Source organism: Jaculus jaculus, chromosome X (assembly GCF_020740685.1).
Source record: "Jaculus jaculus isolate mJacJac1 chromosome X, mJacJac1.mat.Y.cur, whole genome shotgun sequence".
NCBI lineage: Eukaryota > Metazoa > Chordata > Mammalia > Rodentia > Dipodidae > Jaculus > Jaculus jaculus.
The window spans coordinates 54,027,910-54,051,288 of record NC_059125.1 but is presented as its reverse complement, the minus strand read 5'-3'; the positions used below and the strand labels follow the sequence as shown (position 1 = coordinate 54,051,288).

Genomic DNA, 23,379 nt, shown 5'->3' with positions numbered 1-23,379 from the left:
AGAGAGAGAATGGGCGCACCAGGGCCTCTAGCCACTGCACACGAACTCCAGACGCTTGTGCCCCCTTGTGCATCTGGCTAACATGGGTCCTAGGAAATAGAACCTGGGTCCTTTGGCTTTGCAGGCAAGTACCTTAAGCACTAAGCTATCCCTCCAGCCTTACAGTGCTGTTTAAAATGATTAGGCTAGAGAGGTGGCTTAGCAATTAAGGTGTGTGCCTGCAAAGCCAAAGGACCTCAGTCCGATTTCCCAGGATCCATATAAAGCTGGATGTACAAGGTGGCACATGCATCTGGAGTTTGTTTGCAGTGGCTGGAGGCCCTGGCAGGACCATTCTCCTTTACATTTATATTGATTTGTATTTATATTTAATTGAGAGAGAAAGAGGCAAAGAAGAAGAAAGAGAATGAGCTTTGCAGGCAAGTGCCTTAACCACTAAGTCACCTCTCTTGCCCCATTCCCTCTTTCTTGATCTACCTCTTTCTTTTTCTCTCTCAAATAAATGAATATAAATGAAAGAAAATATTTTTGAAAAGCAAACATTACCTGGATGTGGTGGCACACACCTTTAATCCCAGCACTCAGGAGGCAGAGGTAGTAGGATCGCCGTGAGTTCGAGGCCACCCTGAAAATACAGAGTGAATTCCAGTTCAGCCTGGGATTGAGTGAGAACCTACTTTGAAAAACAAACAAACAAACAACAACAACAACAAAAGCACACTAAAATGAACCCTTGCTGGGCATGGTCACACATGTCTTTAATCCCAGCACTAGGAGGCATAGGTAGGAGGGTCACTGAATGAGTTCCAGGTAAGCCTAGGCTAAAGCGAGGCCCTATCTCAAAAAAAGTGTGTGTGTGTGTGTGTGTGTGTGTGTGTGTGTGTGTATTGCTGAAGACACCAAATGCTGCTGACACAGAGCACAGAGAGACCTGGCTGGAATGAAGAAGAAAGTCCCCAGACAGCCTGTCTAGTGCTGGAAAGCGCTACATGAGCTACTCGGGTAAAATGGCCAACAAAGGTTGAGCAACCAGAGGTCTAAGATACTCAGAAGCAAACATCCTGACACAATGTACCTGCCAGTGCAATAGTGGCACACAGCCTTGGTGGGTCACCAATATCTTTCTTTTTTTTTTTTTTTTTTTTTTTTTTTTTTTACCAATAGCTTTCTGATTGGCTGACAGATTAGCTCAGTGCAAAGGAACCTATATCTGGAATTGGGAACCAGATCAGAATCCTATGGAGACAAAGATTATGTTCTCCAGTGTCAAGTCTCACTAGTCTTTAGCTAAAAGAGGGTTACATACATCAAGTTCTCCATTAATTAATAATGCTTATCCCACTTAAACTGCTGATTTCACTCTCTGTTGGAGAATCTATTCTTTTTCAGAAGGTAGCAAGATGGGAAGAGATAAACTACCTCTGGCACTTTAGCCAAGCCACAGCTGAATCCACAGAGGAATTGAGATGAGCAAGAGCACTGTTTCCATGCTGTTCCTGCTAATCAGTGCCAGGGTGAAGGAGACAGGCCCTGAGGATACTCAATACCTACCAAAGCAGAGATCCAGAGGCTCCTAAGATCTCCTCACTGAAATAGACTTAAAACTCACCCACTGGGCTGGAGAGATGGCTTAGCAGTTAAGCACTTGCCTATGAAGCCTAAGGACCCTGGTTCAAGGCTTGATTTCCCTGTACCCACGTAAGCCAGATGCAAAAGGTGGTGCATGCATCTGGAGTTCGTTTGCAGTGGCTGGAGGCCCTGGAGTGCCCATTCTCTCTCTCTCTCTCTTTTTCTCTATCTGTCACTCTCAAATAAATCAATAAACAACAACAACAACAAAAAACTCACCCACCATGGTTCAGGGAATTTTGCAGAAGAGGGGGCGGAAAGATTCTAAGAGCCATAGGTTGAGACATCATATGCTGAGACATTGCCTCCCCATAAAAACTGACTATAGCTCCCACAACACATAAACTACAACCCCATGGGGAATACCAGCAACCCCACTGCGGAGCATCCCCAATGGAATGGGGGAAGGAACGAGGGAAAAGTGGGTACCAACACATGATGAATCCATATGAAACATGTTGTTAGTAATAATAATAATAAACATTCAAAAATAAGAGGTAGGAGGAACTAAAAAAAAAAATAAATGCTTAAAAATCAAAAAAGGAAAGATAAGAAAAATGCAATTAAGAAAAGTTACGTACAAAATATTGTCTATTTTTATTATTGTATCCATCAATCTTAAAAATTAGATGTGGTGATTTTCAAAGGCTATAAACATTGCAGATCAGATAGTTTCCTTAAAACACACACACACACACACACACACACACACACACACACACACACACTTTTTTGGAGATAAACAATATGCCCTCCCTCCCATCATCTCCATTTCTGTGAGGATAGAGCTACAATAAAATAATTCAGAAAGCTTTGAGATTTTTCTTGTCATTGTCCAAGTCATTATGGGATATCACAGATGGGCATCGTCTCCCTTGCTGCCCAGTGCATAACAGTTGGGGGTGGGGCTTAAGCATGGAAAAGGAGAATCTACTTGAGGAGAGGCTCCGTGGTAGTGGCCTGGTCAGCTTCATAGGCGCTGCGATGAATAGTTAGCATCAGAGAGGTAAGGACAGACAGGAAGACAGTGAACGCACCACGTGAGAAGCAGGTTCAAAGGCTGAGGTGAGTGGGAGGAGCATGTCCACGGGGCTGGTAAACGTCTCACGTGGGGTGGCGGGGGCAGTAGGTCCCGGTCATCAGGCCCATCCCACATCAGCGGCTGCATCCCTTAGCCAACAGGGAGCTACCGCGTTGGAAGGAAAAGTGCAGGCCTACCCCAGGAGGGAGACGGGCAGCGACCTCTCTGGGCACCTGTGCGCAGGCTCAGAACTCGCCAATCCTAGGCTACAAGAACTGCAGCATTTCAATGTGGTAGGGAATTCCTCCTACTGTTGCTATGGTTCCGCGGGCGGGACTAAGGGAGGCTTCCTTTGTTGGTACAGCTCGCTTGGCCTCTTGGGCAGGTGTAAGTTCCTTCTTTGTGTGGTCTGGTCAGTCATCCCGCTTGTCTTCCCCAGCCTGCATCTCCCGGGCTGTGGGCAGAAAAGCTGCGGAAAAGATGGATGATCCTCTAATGTAGGTGTTTATCCGTTTTTCTGACCCTTAGATGGCAGTGTTTTGAGGTACAGCGCCTCTCCGCATCTCATTACCCCGCCTTTAGTGCTTGAGAAACCCTGCTGAGCCTCTTGCTAGTGAAGGGACTTTAAAAAATGATTATTTTCTTAATTAGCCCAAATAGCGTTTGTGGTGGCCTGGAGCTGGGGACTGAATAAGCAACTTCTGAGATACCCTCCTTACAATTCCGTGGCCGAGGACAAAGCCCTTTTCAAGTTGGCTTTACTCTTGTGGGGCAGCCTAGGATCCTCAGCTGCTTGTATTTTGGCTTCTCTGAAAGACTGTTTCATTCTTTTCCCCTGCTTGTCCTGGAGTTCATTGACCGTTATCAATATGTTCTTTCAGCGCAGGCTTCCTTTCACTTCGCTCTGAAAATTTTCCATAAAGTGTATTAATGAAAACAATTCTTAACCACAGTTCCATCACCTAGTGGTCATCATCAATGATGTTTTGCGATAATTGCCTGATACGTTTTTTCATTCATAAGGCTACATTTTAACTATGCTGAGAACCATATTTGCACCTTTGTTTTAACGTCATGGAATCATCACAGTGAATCCCATTACCTGCAAAATTACTATGTCACATTAAAATCTCCCATACTTAGTATGTCTTGTCTTGTCCTACTTATTAGGTGAAAAATACGTGAACATTTTTCTCAAAATGTGACGAATTACTTAATAGCAGATATGGAAAACAAAAGTAATCCCTGAACCCCTTATGTCAATGTCAGGTATCAGAAAGTGTTTTTCCTAAGGACAAGAATTATATTTGCTTTGCTTTTTTGTCACCCATAGGACAGTGTCTGGTAGTGTGTTCTCAGAGTATCTGTTGAATACATGAACATGTGTCGCTGCTTCTGGGTAACTTTGCTTACAATATGTATAATTTCATAATACTCTAACGTTTGCAGTTTTGTTTTATATTTTATTTTTATTAGTTATGGACATTTAGTATGAAAACAGCACATATTGGTACCATCCTTTCCCTCATCCCTGCCCCTTTTCCAAAGGGACCCTCCTGGTTGCGGATGCAGATCATCCCCATTGGGATTGTGGGTCATGCATTGTGGGGCAGCAGTCAGTTATGGGGGAGAGGCAATGTCTCTGTGCATAATGTCCCAACTTGTGGCTCTAACAATCTTTCCGCCTTCTCTTCTGCAAACTTCCCTCAGCCATGTTGGGTGCGCTTAAGTCTATTTCAGTGATGGGCTTTTAGGAGCCTCTGGATCTCTGCTTTGGTAGGTGTTGAGTGTCCTCAGTGTCTATCTCCTTCACCCTTGTGCTGATATCAGGTTCACTGAGAAAGCAACACTCTGGCTAAATGACTTTTATTTTCATTTTCCTGTCAACAATATGTAATTATTATTTACCCCCCAACCCCACTTTCACTTGTTATTTTATATTCTTCCTTAGTGTGTTTTCATTCATTCTTGTGTTTGGGGGAGTAAAGAACCCTCTAAACCAGTGTGTTATGTGGAATCTGACAGATCAGGACATTGGTGAACCTTGGTGTTCGCCTTCACGTGTCCTGAAACCTTTGGTAACAACTGACTCTAAATCTCTGAACCTTTTGTTTCCAGAACTTTAAATTTAGGGTGATAATACAACCTGTTTAAGGGTTAATGGTCTGTATAAATAAGCAAGAGGTTTTTAGCTTCTGTCCTGGTAGTGTTATCTATAGTGTTGATATCTGCAATGTTTGTCATAATGTTTGGTAGCTATGGTTTTGTTTTGTTTTACTTTGTGAGACATAGTCTCGCTATATGTTTCTGTCTGGACTGGTACTTGTTATGTCATCCAGGCTAGTCTTGAACTCCTGGAAGTTCTCCTCACTCAGCCTTATGAATGCTAAGATTACAGACATGTACCAGTGACATTGGTGGCTACCAGAGTTTGATGGGCATCAGGTGGAATTTTCATGTTCTTGTTTCCCAGATTGATGAATTGGACAGAGTCACATGGAGAGTAGCAGTAGAAATAGTTTGTTAAGAAAGAATATCTGGGTCTGGAGAGATTGCTTAGTGGTTAAGGCACTTACTTGTGAAGCCTAAGTACCTAGAATCAACTCCCCAGAATTCACATAAGCCAGATGCACATGGTGGCACAAGTTTCTGGAGTTCATTTTCAGTGGCTACAGGTCCTGGTGCGCCCATTCTTCCTCTTTCTCTCTTCCTTTCACTCAATAAATTATATATATGTGACAGAGAGAGAAAGAAGCAGAGAGTGAGAGAGAGAATGGGTGCACCAAGGCCTCCAGCCACTGCAAACAAACTACTGATGTGTGTGCCCCCTTGTGCATCTGGCTAACATGGGTCTTGGGGAATTGAGCCTCGAACCAGTGTCCTTAGGCTTCACAGGCAAGCACTTAACTGTTAAGCCATCTCTCCAGCCCTATATATATTTTTTTTTCAAAAGAAAATTATATCCAGGCTGGTAAGATGGCTCAGAGGTTAAGGTACTTACCTACAAAGTCTATCAACCCAGATTTGTTTGATTCCCCAGTACCCATGTAAAGCTAGATGCACAAAGTGGTACATGCATCTAAAATTCCTTTCTAGTGGCTGGATGAATTCTCTCTGTATCTTTCTCCTTGTAAATAAATAACATTTTTTTTCATAAAGAAGGAGGCCAGGTGTGGTGTCACATGCCTTTAATCCCAGTACTTACGAGGCAGAGGTAGGAGGATTTCCATGAGTTCAAAGCCACTCTAAGACTACATAGTGAATTCCAGGTCAGCCTGGGCTGGAGATAGACCCTACCTCAAAAAAGAACAAAAAAAAAAAAAAAAAAGAAAGAAAGAAAGAAAGAAAGAAAAGAAAAAAGAAAGAATATCCTTTCCTTTCAAGGGAAGAAGTAGGCTGGGCCTAAAAGGAAGGATCAACACTAAATGGTCAGTACCCAAAGGATGGAGATTTTAAAGGCCATCTGCACAACTCTAGTGTCTGTGCATGCTTCTATCTTTCTACATGTCCATCTTGGTATATGTGTGTGTGTGGTGGTGAGGGGGTATCCAGCCTTCTTTGCCAACTGGTTTCATTCACATGCCCATTTTCTTTTTCCCAGGTAGGGTCTCACTGTAGCCCAGGGTGACCTGGAATTCACTATGGAGTCTCAGGCTGGCCTCCAACTCAAAGCAATCCTCCTACCACTGCCTCCCAAGTGCTGGGATTAAAAGCATGTGCCATCACAACTGGCCACGTGCCCTTTTGAAGAGCCTTTTGGGCCTCACCCTATTCTCCTGCCTCACCACTAAGCCCAGGGTGCAACTACAGATGTTGAAGCCAACTTTGAGAGAGAGAGAGGGAGAGGGAGAGAGAGAGGGAGAGGGAGAGGGAGAGGGAGAGGGAGAGGGAGAGGGAGAGGGAGAGGGAGAGGGAGGGAGAGAATATGAATGTGTGTGTGTGAGTGAGTGAGAGAATGGGCATGCCAGGGCCTTCAGCCACTGCAAAAGAACTCTAACCACATACACCCCCCCGCCTTGTGTATCTGGCGTACTTGGGTTCTGGGGACTCAAACCTGGGTCCTTTGCCTTAGCAGACAAGCACCTTAACTGCTAAGCCTCCAGGCCAAAACCAGCTTTTGGAGACTGGGAAAAGTATAACCACTAAAAGCAGTCACAGCTGAGTTGCACTCTTGTTTTTTGTTGTTTGAGACAGAGTTTCATGTATACCATGCTGGCCTCAAATTCAATGTATATCTGAGGGTGGCTTTGATCTTCCTGCCTCCATCTCTTGAGTCTGGTATGTACTCTTGAACTTTTCATTTTTGCCTTCTACTAGCAAACACACAATGCAGTTTCAAGGGAAGTTAGTGAAGGATATGTGGCCAAGGAAAGTACATAGATATATTTCTTTTAAAAGATTTTATTATTTTTATTTATTTGTGTGTGTGACAGAGAAATATAGAGACAGACCAGGCGCACCAGGGCCTCCACAAATATACTCCAAATGCATGTGCTACTTTGTGCATCTGGCTTTACATGGGTACTGAGGAATCAAATCTAGGTTCTTAGGCTTTGAAGGCAAGTGCCTTAGCCACTGAACCTTGTCTCCAGCCAACATGTAAAACTTATGTACATTTATTTTTCATCCTGTCTAATTATTTGTGATAGATTCCTTTTATTTATTTGTTTTTGTTTTTTTTTTTCAAGGTCAGGTCTCACTCTAGCCTAGGCTGACCTGACAGTCGGTATTCTCAGGCTGGCCTTGAATTCACAGTATCCTCTTACCTCTGCCTCCTTAGTGGTGAGATTAAAGGAGTGCACCACTACACCCAAATCCTAATTTTAATTTGTCTAAGTTTATGATATATTTTGTCATAGTCTTCTCCCATTACCTTGCCCCTTTTCTCATCCCCCTTCCACTGAAACCCTTTGTCTTCCCAGTGAGTCTCTCTTCTTTTTATATTTTCTGACTAATGTAGGTTTAAAGACTTTTAAAGTATTTTCTTTTTTGTTTGTTTTGTTTTATCAAGGTACGGTTCCACTCTAGCCCAGAATGCCCTGTAACTCACTTGAGTCCCACGATGGCCTTGAACTCACAGCAGTCTTCCTACCTCTGCCTCCAGTGTAGAGCTGACTTAGTGGTAATGAATTCCATTAGTGTGTTGTTCCCTTCACCTAGGACATACAACATCGCTGGGTATAGTAATTTGGTTGTTAGTTATCTTTCAGAACCTGAAATACATCATTGCATGCTTTCCTGGCTTTTTAAGTTACTATTGAGAAATCTATTCTTGTGATGTGCCTGCTTTTAAGTGGCTAGGTGCCACTCTCTTGCTGCTTTCAGTATGCTATATTTAGTTGATATATTTAGTGGCTTAGTTATAATATTACAAGAGGAGATTCTTTTCTAATTTAGTCTGTTTGGTGTTCCAAATTTTTATATATATATGAATTTATTTTTCTAATTTTGGTAGAAAGATCACTGTGTGAGGCCAGAGTGAGTTCTAGCTTCGTCTGGGCTTAGAGTGAGACTATATATATATATATATATATACTTAATCTGTCTTTAGACTGAAATTCTTTTCATTTTTCCATACTAAGAATTCTTATATATGACCTCTTAATATTGTTCCAAATTTTGGGAAGGTCCTACTCATACCTTCCTATTAATTTATATTTCTCTTTGTTGGAATGTTCTAATTCCTGCTGCACTTTACCTTCAAGCTCAGATATTCTGTCCTGTCCTTGATCCATTCTATCCATTCTATTGTTGAGGCTTTCTATGGAGTTAAAAAAATATATTTATTTATTTCAGAGAGAGAGGCAGATAGAGAAAGAGAATGGATGTGCCAGGGCCTCTAGACACTGAAAACAAACTCCAGATGCATACACCACCTTGTGTATCTGGCTTTACATGGGTACTGGGGAATCAAACCTAGGTCTTTTGATTTTGATGGCAAGCACCTTAACAGCTAAGCCATCTCCCTTGCTGGTCCACAAAGTTTTTAATTTGACTTGTGTGTTTCATTTCCAATATTTCAGGTTGGGGTTTTACTTTTCACTATTTTTCTTTCTTTACTCATATCTTGTATCAACCTCCTTATTTCATTCAGATGATTTATCATGCTATCTTGGGATTTCTGCAGGAGTCTTTTGACTTCTTTTTAATTTTGATTGAACATACTTATAATCATTCTTTTGGATATTTTGGGTTGTTTTTTTTTCAAGGTAGGGTCTTACTCTATTCCAGGCTGCATTCTTTGCATTCTCAGGGTGGCCTCAAATTCACAGTGATCCTCCAACCTCTCCCTCCCAAGTGCTGGAATTAAAGGCATGCACCAACCGGCTTGGCCTTCCTTTGGATTTTCTATCTGGCATTTCATCTAATTCATTCTTACTGGAGGTCATTAATGTGGGATTCATATTTTTGGAGGCATTATATTGGTTTATTTTATTGTTATCTTGGTTCATTTTATTGTTTGGACTTTTTATATTTTTGTATATGACCTCTATTTTCATGTCACTCAGAAGTCATATCCTCAGTGTAAGATCTCTGCATGCCTAGTATGGCCTCTATATTACTACTACCAGAGTAAAATACTGACAGCAGAAATGAACAAAACTGGTGGATATACCTACTATGAAAGTATCACAGCAACAAATTAACAACAATGTTTCATCATTTTATTTTTATGTGAGGATTCATTTCTAGACTATCTATTCTATTACAATTATCTTTTTACCCTGAGAACCTTACTGTTTTGATTACTATGCCCTTTTTATTGTGTTTTTTTTCAAGGTAAGGTTCCATTCTAGCCCAGGCTGACCTGGAACTCACTACGTAGTCTCAGGTTGACTTCAAACTCATGACGGTCTGCCTACCTCTCTGCCTCCTGATTGCTGGGATTGAAGGCACATGCCACCACACCCAGTTTACAATATTCTACTTGACCACAATAACTGCTGGTGTATAAAGGAGCAAGGATGGTATAGGGTATACTTGGATTTTAGTTTCTTAGATGTAGGAGAGAAGTATGATGGTTTAGGATCGGGACTAGTATCAACTTTTTAAAAGTTAGAGGGAGGAAAATATTTGGGATAGAAAAACTAGTATACTGTTGATTTCCACAGATTTTAGAGATTTTTTAAGGCTATGGAAAATTGTAGTTATGAATTATGAAAAGGGGAGGCTATGGAGAGAAATTGAGGAAGTTATAATGAGAGCAAATGAATGAGCTGTGTGTGGATAGGGTAGTAGAGTAATCCCAGTAGCTGATGAGATGGAGAAAAATATAGAACAAACCTGAAGTCCAACTAAGCAATATACAAACACAAACTATCATGAAATGTAAACACGAATAGAGATAAAATAGAGCCACCAAACAATAAAAAAGAGCCTGGTATGGTGGCACATGCCTTTAATTGTAGCACTCGGGAAGCAGAGGTAGGAGGATCACTGAGAGTTTGAGGCCACCCTGAGACTACATAGTGAATTCCAGGTCAGCCTGGACCAGAGTGGACCTACCTCAAAAAACCCAAAAAGGGGGGGTATTGCTAAATATTTCCACCTTGATGGATTGTATTTTGAATTCTTTCCCTCCCTGTGACGTTTTACTTTTAACAACCTGCCCCGCAACAAGAGATATAATTTGTACTTCTAGTCCAAACCTATAGAACCGGGTTCAAGGTATATATTGCCCCAGTGGGAATCAGATCAGTTATCTTTTGGATTATCTTTCTAGTCTCCTATACTGAGTTGTGAAGACAGTTGCCTCCTTTGTGCATTGTCAGTTGGCTTGGTTGTGCTCTGTGATTTATGGGGGAGTGGTAAGAGGAAGCTCTTGGCTTCCTTGAAGTCCTGGTGCTGTTGTTTAGGTGAGGGGAGGTTGTAGAGTTTTTCCTGGTGATGTTCCCATGGAGCTCAGCAGGTCTCCACAGTCTTCCCCCTCAGCTACTTCTTGCAAGGCTATAGTGTGTGGGGAGAAGTACTTCCCAATTTCCAGTGTTCTTACAACCAGTGTTATTTCCGTGCAAGTGGAAGCACTTCCTGTTGGTTGGCCTGCTTGGTTCTGACTTATCAAGCAGGCCCACACTGTTTAGCAGTAGTTCTCTACTGAGGTGCAGAGATCTCACCTGGATTAATACATTTATTTATAGATTCTATATTTTACAGAAAAAGTGTCTTGTACATTATCTTGCCTCATTTGTTTCCCTAGTTTTCCTTGCTGAGGCTCCTAATGCACCATCTTACCCCCAAATCAACATAATGGGTTTCTAGAATAGATTTATTGGATTTAAAATTCCAAGCACTTTAGCACTTTAAACTTTAGCTGTGGGAACCCTAACACACACCTATTCATCTTCCCCTGATATTCTGAGTGTTTTTGATATTCCTGTTTTCTTCTTTCTTTCTTTCTTTCTTTCTTTCTTTTTTTTTTTTGAGACAAGATCACATGCATTTGGCTTGGCTTCAAACTTGCTAAGTAGCCAAGAATCATCTGGAGTGTCTGATGCTCCTGCATTCACTTCCCCATGGTTGTGATCATTGATGTGTACCACTCTAGTTTTTATGCAGAACCTAGGGTTTCATGCATGCTAGGTAGGGGTTCCACCAACTGAGGTACATGTCCAAATCCTATTCCTTTATCCTCATTTATCAATTCATGAGATATTTAAAGTGATTTTTAGAGTGGTAGGTGTAGAAATTAATTGCCATGTGTCATATACATTGAAAATTCTTTCCTTTCCCCCAATTGCTTATAGTTTTCACATGAATACATTATTTTTCTGTAGATAAGTCTGTTACCCTTAACCATATTTCCCAGAGGCTTGTGTGCTGAGTATTTTACCAGTGAGTCACATCTCTAGCCCTCAATCTTTTTTTGATGGCCTTCACTTTGTGTAAATCTAAAAATATCTAACATATCTGATTCACTTCTGTCACTTTTTTTTTTTTTTTTTTTTTTTTTTTTTTCGAGGTAGGGTCTCACTCTAGCCCAGGCTGACCTGGAATTCACTATGGAGTCTCAGGGTGGCCTTGAAGTCATGGTGATCCTCCTACCTCTGCCTCCCGAGTGCTGGGATTAAAGGCGTGCGCCACCACGCCCGGCTATCTGTCACTTATTTTTAACCCCCATTTTTCCTTCCTGTTTCCATTGTCTTTTTTTTTTTTTTTTGTTAAGTCAGCCCAACAGACAGGCCTTTTTTATGCAAGAGAGAGAGGGGGGGAGAGGGAGAGAAAGTTGGTGGAGAGAGAAGTGGTGCACCAGGACCTCCAGCCACCGTAATTGAACTCCAGATACATGTGCTACCTTTTGCACATGTGCAGCTTGTGTACATGTGTCACCTTGTGCATCTGGCTTATGTGGGACCTGGACAGTTGAACATGCGTGCTTAGCATTTATAGGCAAGTGCCTTAACTGATAGGCCATCTCTCCAGCCCTCCATTATCTTGAAGACCATAAACAAATGGAAGTTTGCAGTAACTGAACAGTTCTTTGCCTTCTCCCAGAAATTACATGGAAAAAATATCTAAGGAAGGTTCCTGCTACTTACATGATTGATTATTCTTGGATTCTAATATATGTTTCCTTCAATGGTCCTGTACTCATTACCACAAAAACTTGTATTTTTGAATACTCTTACATCTTCTGTAATTTCCTCACGTAATTTGTCTTTAGCTTTTGTTTCTCAGAAATGTTAGACATTATAGATTCTAATTATTTAACCACCCAGCCATACACATTATTTTGAACTCCAAGCATGTGGGTAGAGATGGCTGCTGTTGACACAGATCACCTATTTAGAATTGATGGAGGTGGCAGGAATTGCTTGGTATAGAGAACAAATAAGGGATACTGGTAGTATTCAGGGGACAAATAAGATGTAGATAGGAATAGTGGCTTCATTAATTACAGTTCTTCTGTCATTTCAACATTAAATGGAATGCCCATTTTGCATGGAACAACTGTGTTAACTCCAGTTGCTTTCTATATTTGGGTAACCTGACCTCATTGTTCAGATGCAAAGGGCTGAGTCTCATATAATCCTGTGCAATGGGTGTAGGAATTTATAAAATCTGCTGAGGAGGTATTTTCATGTATTCACTCCATTTTTCAATTACTCTTGAAAGACAATTTGTTTTTGTATTTTAGTACTTTTGGAACACATAGAAAACAATAAGGGAAATAGAGTAATCATGATTGAAGTACACACATTTTGTTTCTTTTAAAAGTATTTTATTTGTTTGAGAGAGAAGATAGAGAATGAATGGATGTGTCAGAACTTCTGCAACTGCAAACAAACTCCAGATGCATGTGCTAATTTGTGCATCTGACTTTAACTGGGCACTAGGGATTTAAACCAGTCCCACAAGCTTTGCAAGCAAGCAAGTACCTTTAACCACTGGGCCATCTCTCCAGTCCTCATATTTTATTTCAATATTCTTTGTATTTTACTTTCATTTTTCTATAGTTATTAGATAATATTATTATACTGTCATAGTATGTTATTCAATATTTAATTCTGAAGTTGTTTTAATATTAGAATAAATATTAGAATAAATTTTTGAAATTTAAATTTTCTACTATTGCAGCATATATATCTTTCAACACTTCTTTTAGAATTCCTTCTTTGTTTCTGAATTTAAAAAAGTAATTCTAGGGCCAGGTGTGGTGGCACATGCCTTTAATCCCAACACTCAGGAGGCAAAGATAGGAGGATTGCTGTGAGTTTGAGGCCAGCCTGAGACACTTAGTGAATTCCAGGTCAATCTGGGCTAGAACGAGACCCTACTGTGAAACTCCCCCCCCCAAAAAAAAGTAATTCTGCAACAAAAATTAGAAACATTAATTACGAATGGGCTGGGGAGATGGCTTCGTTGTTAAAGGCACTTGTTTGTAAAGCCTTCCTGCCCCTATTTGATTCCTCACTACCCACATAAAGCAAACACACAAGAGGTGCATGCATCTGGAGTATGTTTGCAGTGGAAAGAAAACACTGCACACCTATACTCCCTACCCCTCAAATAAATATTAAAAATATCATTAATAATTCATCACCCTCATTTTATACAACATGTCTTTTGTGGATTCTTACAAGTAAAGATAAAATGTCAAATTCCTTTGACCATGCAAAGTTGTTAGTGTCTGCATCATTGTATATTGAGATTATTGACACCCTTTAAAATGTTACTAAATATTGACTGTAATCTTTTGTGTTTATTTTTAAATAATGTCTTCTTTTCTGTCAAGTATGGAATCAAGGTTTGTTATAGTGGAAAAGAAAGTAAAAGAAGAAAGTAACTACACCTTCTCTAGTGTGGAGTATGGACTAAGCTGAGTGATCGTGGCAAAAGCTGGCCCTTGTATCTGGATTTATGAATCTTGTTTTACCATTTCTCCTCCCTTTGCTCATCCCCAGAATTTAACAGCTGTTTTAGTACTGCACCAGTTAAATGGCTAAAGTTCCATGTCTTTAGAAGTACTAGGTTCCTTGACTGAACCAGGTCATGATAAGAATCCTGATTGGGACTGGTAGATTTTCATTGGCTATAGTTGCTTTTTGTTTAAAACTATATAGATGGCTGTGGTGATTTGATTCCAGTGTCCCCCATAAGCTTAGGTGCTCTGAATGCTAGGTTCCCAGCTGATGAAGATTTGGGAAGTAGAGCCTCTTTGAGGCAGTGCATTGTTGGGGGTGGGCTTATGGGTATTATAGCCAGTTTCCCTTTGCCAGTGTTTGGCACACTCTGCTGTTGCTGTGGTCCACCTATTGTTGGCCAGAAGGTTGATGTCTACCCTTTGCTCATGCCATTGTTACCCCCTGCCATTGTGGAGCTTCCCCTCAAGCCTGTAAGCCAAAATAAACCTCTTTTTTTCCCACAAGCTGCTTTTGGTTGGGTGATTTCTACCAGCAATGCGAACCTGACTGCAACAGTAAAGTGGTACCAAGGAGTGGGATTGCTGCTAGACACCTGACTTTGTGGCTTGGGCCTTTTGGAGCAGATTTTCAAGAGGAAGGTGGAAGGATTTGAAACCTTGGTCTAAGAGATGCCTTGTAGTGCTGTAAGTACAGCTTGATGGACTATTCTGGTCAGAGTTGAAAGACCTGAATGCAGTAAAAACTGTGGACTGCGAAGTTTGGCTTATGAGGGTGAGAAAGAGCTTTGTTTGGACTGGCCTAGCAGTTTGTGTGAGAGGCTTGCTGTTATGCCTGCATCCTGAGAACTTGTGTAGGGTTGCAGTGCATAGAAACATACTGGTGTGTGCAGAGGGATACAGCACAGAAATAAAATCTTTGGTCCAAACTGCTGCCCATTCAGCTGTAATTGAGAGATTACAACCTATGAGACTGGGCCAACTGACCTGCCCTGAGACAACAGGAAGAATGTAGACTCTTTTGAAGGGGTCTGAGTGCTTAAGAAGTGTCCTGTTCTTCAAAGTCTGCTTTATTCCCCCTGGATTAACAAATTGGCACCATACCTGGTATTATGGAGTATAAGAAATGCAGGAAAGAGAGGCTCATTGAATTTGCAACATGGTCTTGTGTTTTGGAAATGGCCATGGGCAATGTGAAGCAGGATTGCCTGCATGGAGACCCATTGGAGATGCCAGGACCACAAGATGGCTGCTAAGGAAAGCTGCTGGCCCTGATGAAGTTTTCCAGGACTATGAATAACCTAGCTGGAGGGGTAGAATTGGAACACCAAAGATTTGTTGCTGGTTAGGATTATCAGACTTAGAGACTTGTTACTGGCTAGAGTTGTTAGTCTTGGAGCTACAGAGTGTGATGTTTGCCCTGGTTGTTTTGAATCTTGTATTGGTTGAATATTTCTTTGCTATGCCCTATGCCATCTTTTGCAGTGTGAATGGTTATTCTGTGTCATTATGGGATTTGGGGGGAGGATATTTTTTTTTATTATGGCTCATTTAAAAAAACTTGGATTATGGGGATGTTAGAAGGTCATTAGGAGTCATAAAAGTATGGAGACTTTCAAAGTTGAACTGAATTCATTACATTTTACATCATGCATGTTTATCAGTTTATGGGGGCTAGGGACAGAATGTGGTTTGATTCAGGCATCCCCATAAACTTAGGTGTTCTGGATGCTAAGTTCCCAGCTGATAGAGATTTGGAAATTAAAGCCTTCTGTATTGTTGGGGGTGGGCTTCTGGGTGTTATAGCCAGTTTTCCCTTGCCAGTGTTTGGCACACTCTCCTGTTCCTGTGGTCTACCGGATGTTGGCTAGGGGATGATGTCCACCCTCTACTCATGCCATTGTTTTCCTCTGCCATTTTGGAGCTTCCTCTTGAGCCTATAAGGCAAAATAAACCTTTTTTTTTTTTTTCCCCACAAGCTGCTCTTGGTTGGGTGATTTCTACCAGCAATGTGAACCTGACTGTAGCAGAGGCTAAAAATTAATCTTTAAAAAAATTGTTAACAACAAGCTGGGCATGGTGGCATGTGCCTTTTATCACAACACTTGGGAGGCAGAGATAAGAGGATCACTGAGAGTTTGAGACCGGCTTGACATTACAGAGTGAGTTCCAGGTCAACCTGGGCTAGATTTAGACCTTACCACCTTAAAGGTTATTTTTAGGCACTTAAGGGAACCTTGATTCCTTAAATTTTTCCCCTACCATTTGTGCCATCTGCAGGGATGGGTAAGGGTCTTGCTGACCATGCGGCTTTCCTTGGAAACTTAGGGACCATTTCCCTCTGTGTTGACTCTCATCTCTGCAGGATGTGCACTGGTTAGAGCCTGATCTCTGATTTCTCTGATGAAGAGACCAGGTTGACTTATTGGAGTAGTAGTGCTATTTTTGAGGGGCCCTATTGTCCCCTGGGTCCTGAATGACCTTGGAGAGCAAGAGCTCAAATATTGGTGGTCCCTTTAGCCTCCTTACTTTCATTGATACAGGCCTACAAGCATTGGTTATTTAACACCCAGAAGGACATTTGTATTAGTTTTTTTTTTTTATTTTTGTTTTTGTTTTAGTTATACCCTTTGTGTAACATTCAGGCAAAGTTTGGACAAAAACAGATTTGTGTGTAAGTTATGATTTTTATTAAGATTCAGTTTCCCAAGTGCCTAAAAGACTGACATACTTAGCAGAAAATCCAAATAATTATCTTGGTTAAATATAAACTTTTCTTCTTTAATATTGGGTGCAACAGCTCAGCATCGTAAGAGAACTTCATTTGTTATTTAAACAGATGTACACTGAATTTTGATCTCAGGAATTTCATTTACCTTTCATCTTCCTATACATATTATCCTTACATTTCATCATCCAAAAATATATTTTGTGAATTACTCAGACCATCTACAATATGCTTAAACTTCATGATTTTGTCCTCATTTTCTTCCCTTAATATCAGGAGACAGAGCAACATAAACAAATACACTAACTTATTAAAAGAAAGTTGAATACACCTTACATTTATGGTGTAATTAACAAGTTCTTTTTACCTTTCCACATATTGTAAAGCTATAATGTTTTTGCAAGACTTAGGCAAACTTTATTGCTACTTTGTGTTTTTTAAAGCCTCTTTTACATATTTTCCTTTATGTCATAAAAATCTGAGAATTACAGCATGCTCTATTCCAGCAAGAGCTAGGCAAGATAACAAAGCTTTCAATGACTTTGGGTAGATGCTATCTTGTAAGCAAGAAAAGGCAGGTGCGAAAATACAGAGTCAAAACCCATTATATGTTAACTCTGTAATGCAGTTTTGGGTACAAATGACATTTGCTCCCTTGAAGAACTGGGGAAAATAGCAAATGGTAACCTTTTCCTTGAGGACCAAGGAAGGAAGAAAATTCAGTGGTTCAGGCTGGAGAAGAGATTCACAGCTAAATCCAGGATGGCAAGTTAGACCAAATGCACATGCCCTCTTTATAACATTCATAGATTTGCTTAGAGGAGCTACCATTGCCTGCTGGACTATGCATTGGAAATGAGAATTGATCAGAGACAGAAAACAGTCCTTTCTCCCTTCAGAGCGATCATCCCTTTCATCCAGAAATAAGGAAAAGCTACAAGAGAGGGAATGCTTGGTTTTGAAGGGCGCACTTTGACATCTTCGGATTTCAAATTGCCTAGTAGGCTCCATGTCTTACTCCATAATTATGACCAGATTATATTTAATTTCATTCCCCACAGAATTTTGAATTATTGGCTAATATTTAAGTACTAAAGCAGACTTGACTCTAAGAATATCATATAAGTCACATACTAACTTGGTCCATTTTTCCTCTAAATGCCCTTTATTTAAGAATGTCCTTGGATGGGCTGGAGAGATGGCTTAGTGGTTAAGCATTTGCCTGTGAAACCTAAGGACCCTGGTTCGAGGCTCGACTCCCCAGGACCCACGTTAGCCAGATGCACAAGGGGGTGCACACATCTAGAGTTCCTTTGCAGTGGCTGGAGGCCCTGGCACGCCCATTCTCTTTCTCTCTCTGCCTCTTTCACTCTCTGTCTCTGTCACTCTCAAATAAATAAATAAATAAATGAACAAAGAATGTCCCTGGAGCTTTTCAAACATATCTCTTAGTCTGAAATGCACAAAAACATAATTGTCTCTAAATTGAGTTAGGTGATATCAGCCATCTTTGGACTCATTTCCTGTGGCATCAAATCTCTCCTAACTATCTCAGGAGTGACCTTACAACAACAGCCCCTGCTCTTCTTGGATTGGCTGAAGCTTTTCCTTTAGAACTCGCTAGTCGCTTGGCTGTAGTAAACCTACTGCCTGTAGGGCAATCTCTCTCTCTCTCTCTCTCTCTCTCTCTCTCTCTCTCAGTTACCTCAAATCTAACCTAATCTGACAACTGGTGGTATAACCCAGGAGAGAGATATCATTGAGGAAGATCACCTTGTGAGATTTCTGTACTTGAGTTGGTGCTTTTTGCACATCCAACACTGGACCTTTGTCTACACCCAATACTGGTCCCTTTTCTCTTCATCTACAAGACCTTTGCCCCTTCTAGTAAGACTCTTGATGTCTATGGAACCCCCTGTCCATTCATTCATTTCAAAAATCCAGGTACTAGGTCAGGGGCTACCTCAGGCTCTTGTCTTTTCCCAATGAGTTCTACATAGCCCCTGCTCTCTCTTTTCCTTAAGCCACCACAGAGACCCAGATTGCTCACACCTGTCTCCTCAGGTCAAGCTCCCTCTGAATTAGTTTCTTTTTCAGGACTGACCTCTTGATCCCCTCACTCCTATTCTTTTGGTTTAATTGACAAATCCCTTGTCCACCCTCTTCTAGCACTTCCCCTAGAACTCTACCTCTGTTTCCTTTCAATACTACATCACAAAAACCTGTCTTTCCTTCTCCTGCTCAGGAACCTAACCACTCTCTTTACCTTTCTCTACCCCCCAAGATAGGGTCTCACTCTAGCCCTGGCTGACCTTGAACTTACTCTGTAGTCCCAGGCTAGCCTCACACTCACAGTGATTCTCTTACCTCTGCCTCCCAAGTGCTGGGATTAAAGGCGTGCATACCACACCTGCCCTCTTTACCTCTCTTGAACCCTCTTTATTCTTACTATTGTGGTGGCCAGCTAATTTTATATACAAAGTAAAGAATTGATTTTGGTCCCTCTGTAAGGGTAAAGGGATAAATTTCTTTCTTCAGGGATCCTCCCTCACCCTGGAAGGACTCCCTTATAGCAGGACATATGGATGAGAGACTTGTGCCTGGAATTTTCCTCCATGGCCAGATTTCCTGGTCTAAGAGTCCTTTAGAATTCCAGGCATTTAGTTTTTCCAGGACAGTGAGTTCCCCCCTTCACCTAACAGCTGATTTGTGACCAATTTTGGTGTGATAATATCCCTCAAAGGTCAGTCAAACCAAAGCCAGGTTTTACCTCCTGCAAATACTCACAGTGGGTCTTGTGTTCTGTACTCCCCCAACTCACCCCAAAGATACACTGTATTGTTCCAATTTTAGTATATGTGCTGCCAAAGTGAGCATGTTGAGAGATTTTTTTTTGATGTGCATATCTATTCTTCTTAGCCAAAGAGCAGTGGAGGCTTTTCACTTGAGTCTATGAGTTTCCTATTCATAGGATTCTGACTTGGTTCCCAGTACCTGGTATGAGTTCTCTCCCAATGAGTGGGCCTCATGTCCAATATGAGAATAGTTGGTGTTGCAGGCAGGCCTGCATTGCTGATAGAAATCACATAACCAAGAGCAGCTTGTGGGAAAAAAGAGGTTTATTTGGGCTTATAAGCTCGAGAGGGAAGGTCCACGATAGCAGAAAATGACAACATGAGCAGAGGGTGGACATCTCCTCCTGGCCAACATAAGGTGGACTGTAGCAACAGGAGAGTGTGCCAAACACTGGCAAGGGGAAACTGGCTATAACACCCATAAGCCTGCCCCCAAGAATACACTGCCTCCTGGAGGTATTAATTACCAAATCTCCATCAGTTGGGAACCTAGCATTCAGAACATCTAAGTTTTTGGGGGACATCTGAATCAAATCACCACATTCCGCCCCTAGCCCCCATAAACTGATATTCATTCATGATGTAAAATATAATGCATTCAGTCCAACTTTAAAAGTCCCCGTAGTTTTTTTTTTAATCAATTCCAATGATGTTCAAACATCTCCATCATCCAAGGTCTTTTAACTGATCCATAATACCAAAATATATCCCCCCCAAACCATAATGGCATAGAATAAACATTCACACAGCAGAAGATGGCATTGGGCATAGCAAAGAAATACTCAAGCAACAATAATTTAAACAGGGAAAATACCAAACTCTGTAGCTCCAAGTTCAACAACTGTAGTCAGTGACAAATCTCCCAGTCTGATAACTCTAAACCAGCAACAAGTCTCTGGAGTTCAAATTCCGCCCCACCAGCTAGGCTACTCACTGTCCTAGAAAACTTCATCGGGGTGGCAGCTTTCCTTAGCAGCCATCTTGTGGTCTCAGCATCTCCACTGGGTCTCCACTGCAGTCCACAATTCATCCTCATGTCTCCATGGAGTCTCCATGTAGGCATCTAGCAAACCTGCTTCACACTGCCCATGGCCATTTCCAAAATAGAAGACTATGTTGCAAATTTAACGATCCTTTCTTTCCAGCATTTCTTATACTCCACAATACCAGGTAGGGTGCCAATTTGTTAATCCAGGGGGGAATAAAGCAGACTTTGAAGAACAAGACACTCCTTGAGCACTCTTGCCCCTTCAAAAGAGTCTACATTCTTCCTGTTGTCCCAGTGCAGGTCAGCTGGCCCAATCTCAAAAGTTGTAATCTTATATAATTGCAGCTGAATTGGCAGTGGTTCACCCAAAGATTTTTATTTCTGTGCTGTATCCCTCTGCTCACACCAGTCTGTTTCTATGCAAAGCAACCCTGCACAAGTTCTCAGGACACAAGCATAACAACAAGCTTCTCACACAAACTGCCAGCCCAGTCCAAGCAAAGATCTTTCTCACTCTCATAAGCCAAACCTCACAGTCCATAGTTCTTACTACATTCAGGCCTTTCAACTCTGACCAGAATAGTCCATCAAGCTGTACTTACAACACTGCAAGGCGTCTTTCAAAACCTTCCACATTCCTCTTGAAAATCTGCTCCAAAAGGCCAAAACCACAGTCAGGTGTCTAGCAGCAACACCAGTCCTTGGTACCACCTTACAGTTGCAGTGAGGTCCGCATTGCTGGTAGAAATCACCCAACCAAGAGCAACTTGCCAGAAAATAGAGGTTTATTTTGGCTTACAGGTTTGAGGGGAAGCTCCATGATGGCAGGGAAAATGACAACATGAGCAGAGGGTGGACATCACCCCCTGGTCAACATAAGGTGGACCATAGCAACAGGAGAGTGTGCCAAACACTGGCAAGAGGAAACTGACTATAACACCCATAAGCCCTCCCCCTAAAACACACTCCCTCCAGGAGGCTTTAATTTTGAAATCTTCATCAGCTGGGAACCTAGCATTCAGAACACCTAAGTTTAAGGGGACAACTGAATCAAACCACCGTAGTTGGTTACCCATATAGGCTGTATGCCACCATTGCACAGGTTTATATTTCTTGCCCAGCTGGTTGATTTCATAGTTTGCAGGATCTCCTGCATATTCACACTGTTGGTGACCATTGCTTCCCAGCAGCTCCAATAGAACTTTCCAGTGCTATGACAGCCAGCCAGGAGGAAACTGCCTTTCCTCTTTGTTCCAGCATGGTCTCTCAATGTCCTGTGACCACAGTGTGTGCTGTCTTCAGCAATAGGGTCTTATGTTTTAGCTCTGATGGGTAACCAAATGTTTTGGCAATGGTTTTTATTGTTTTGGGTACCTCATGGGTTTTTCTGATCAACTGATCAACAGGTAAGCCACTTTCTATAAGATACTTCTGTCTGTGCCAGCCCTCCCCTTATTGAGGGTTATATCTTATAGAATGCTATCCAGGAGGAGGATTCCTATGGTATTGATTCATAATGTTCACTTATTTATATATTTTATCGAGAGACACCTGGCATGTCAGGACCTTTTGCTACTTCACACTCCAGGTACATCTGTCACTTTGTACGTCTGGCTTTATGTGGGTACTGGAGAATTGAACCCTGGGTTGGTAGGCTTTACAAGCATGTGCCTTTAACCTCTGAGCCATCTTCCCAGCTCCTTGCGTCTTTTAAAGACTATTTTATTGTTTATTTGAGAGGGAGTAAGCAGAGGGGGAGGAAAGAAGGTGAGTACAGGCATGCCAGGGCCTCCTGCCATTGTAGACAAACTCCAGATGCATGCATCACTTTGTACATCTGACTTTATGTGGCTACTGGGGAATTAAATCTAAGCAGTCAGAATCTGTAAACACCTTTAACCACAGATCCATCATCAAAGAACACCCTTGAGATTTTTCAAACACTGATGTCAGCCAGATATATAAGAAAATATAGTGTCTATAAATCTAACTACATAATATCAGTTGATCTTGGACCTATTTACTTGTGGCATAATACCTCCTTCCTTCCTGTTCTTTTTACAAAGGACCTTAAAAGAACAGCCTCTGTTTTCCATGAGTGTGTTGAAACTTTCGTTTTTCTCTGTTGGCTGTAATAAACCCTTTGCCAGGAGGGCAAACTCATTCCATATCTTCCTTTCAGACCAGGTCTCTTGAACCTTAAAGCCCTACACAATGTCACTTCAGAGAAGGATTTATCTAGTCCGTCTTCCAACATGTACATCAATTTCATGAGCTGTTTAAATTAGAATCTCCTTTATTTCCTTTAACATTATGTTACCTTGGCTTGGAGAGGTCTGAACAATCCCTTGATACTAAGATTTAAGACAGGGCCTGAGAACCCAGGCTTCCCCTTTTGTGACCACTGTGATGTTGAAAGTAAAGTCAGTATTCTATCCTTGTGCTCTGGTGTCTCCTTGTTTCCAGAAGCTTTTTAAGCTTTGGTTTTTAGGAGCATTTACCATCTTAGCCACATGATTTTGTAAATGATGAGAGTCTAAGCTTTGGTGTCATAATTTTAGAGGGAGTAGAGTTCCCCAGTAACAAAATAATGAAACATAAGATGCCAGTAAGAACTTAGTATAGGAAAATCTATGCTTGCTATTTAAAACAGATACAGAATAAAAATTTTCTAAGTTGAAAAGAAAATTATACCCTCTGTTATTTACTTATAAAGATAAGTGCAATTCTATTTTTCACAACACTTTCCCAAGGTAACCTAAATTTATGTTCATAGAATGGCAACCTATATCTGGCTCA

The 23,379-nt window shown here is 41.3% G+C and overlaps 1 protein-coding gene across 2 annotated transcripts in view; it reads left to right on the top strand.

Annotated features, from left to right (window-relative positions):
* Window positions 1-2,730: 2,730 nt before the first annotated feature.
* Window positions 2,731-23,379, top strand: part of Fam104b (family with sequence similarity 104 member B) — a 77,882-nt gene continuing 57,233 nt past the window's right edge. Inside the window, exon 1 of one of the 2 annotated variants that reach the window (XM_045140008.1) lies at window positions 2,731-2,943. In XM_045140008.1, coding sequence (XP_044995943.1) covers window positions 2,939-2,943 — 5 coding nt within the window. In that variant the 5' untranslated portion in view covers window positions 2,731-2,938. Of the gene's footprint in view, window positions 2,944-3,041; window positions 3,148-23,379 lie in introns of those variants that run through there. The other variant, XM_045140007.1, reaches the window with a different exon arrangement.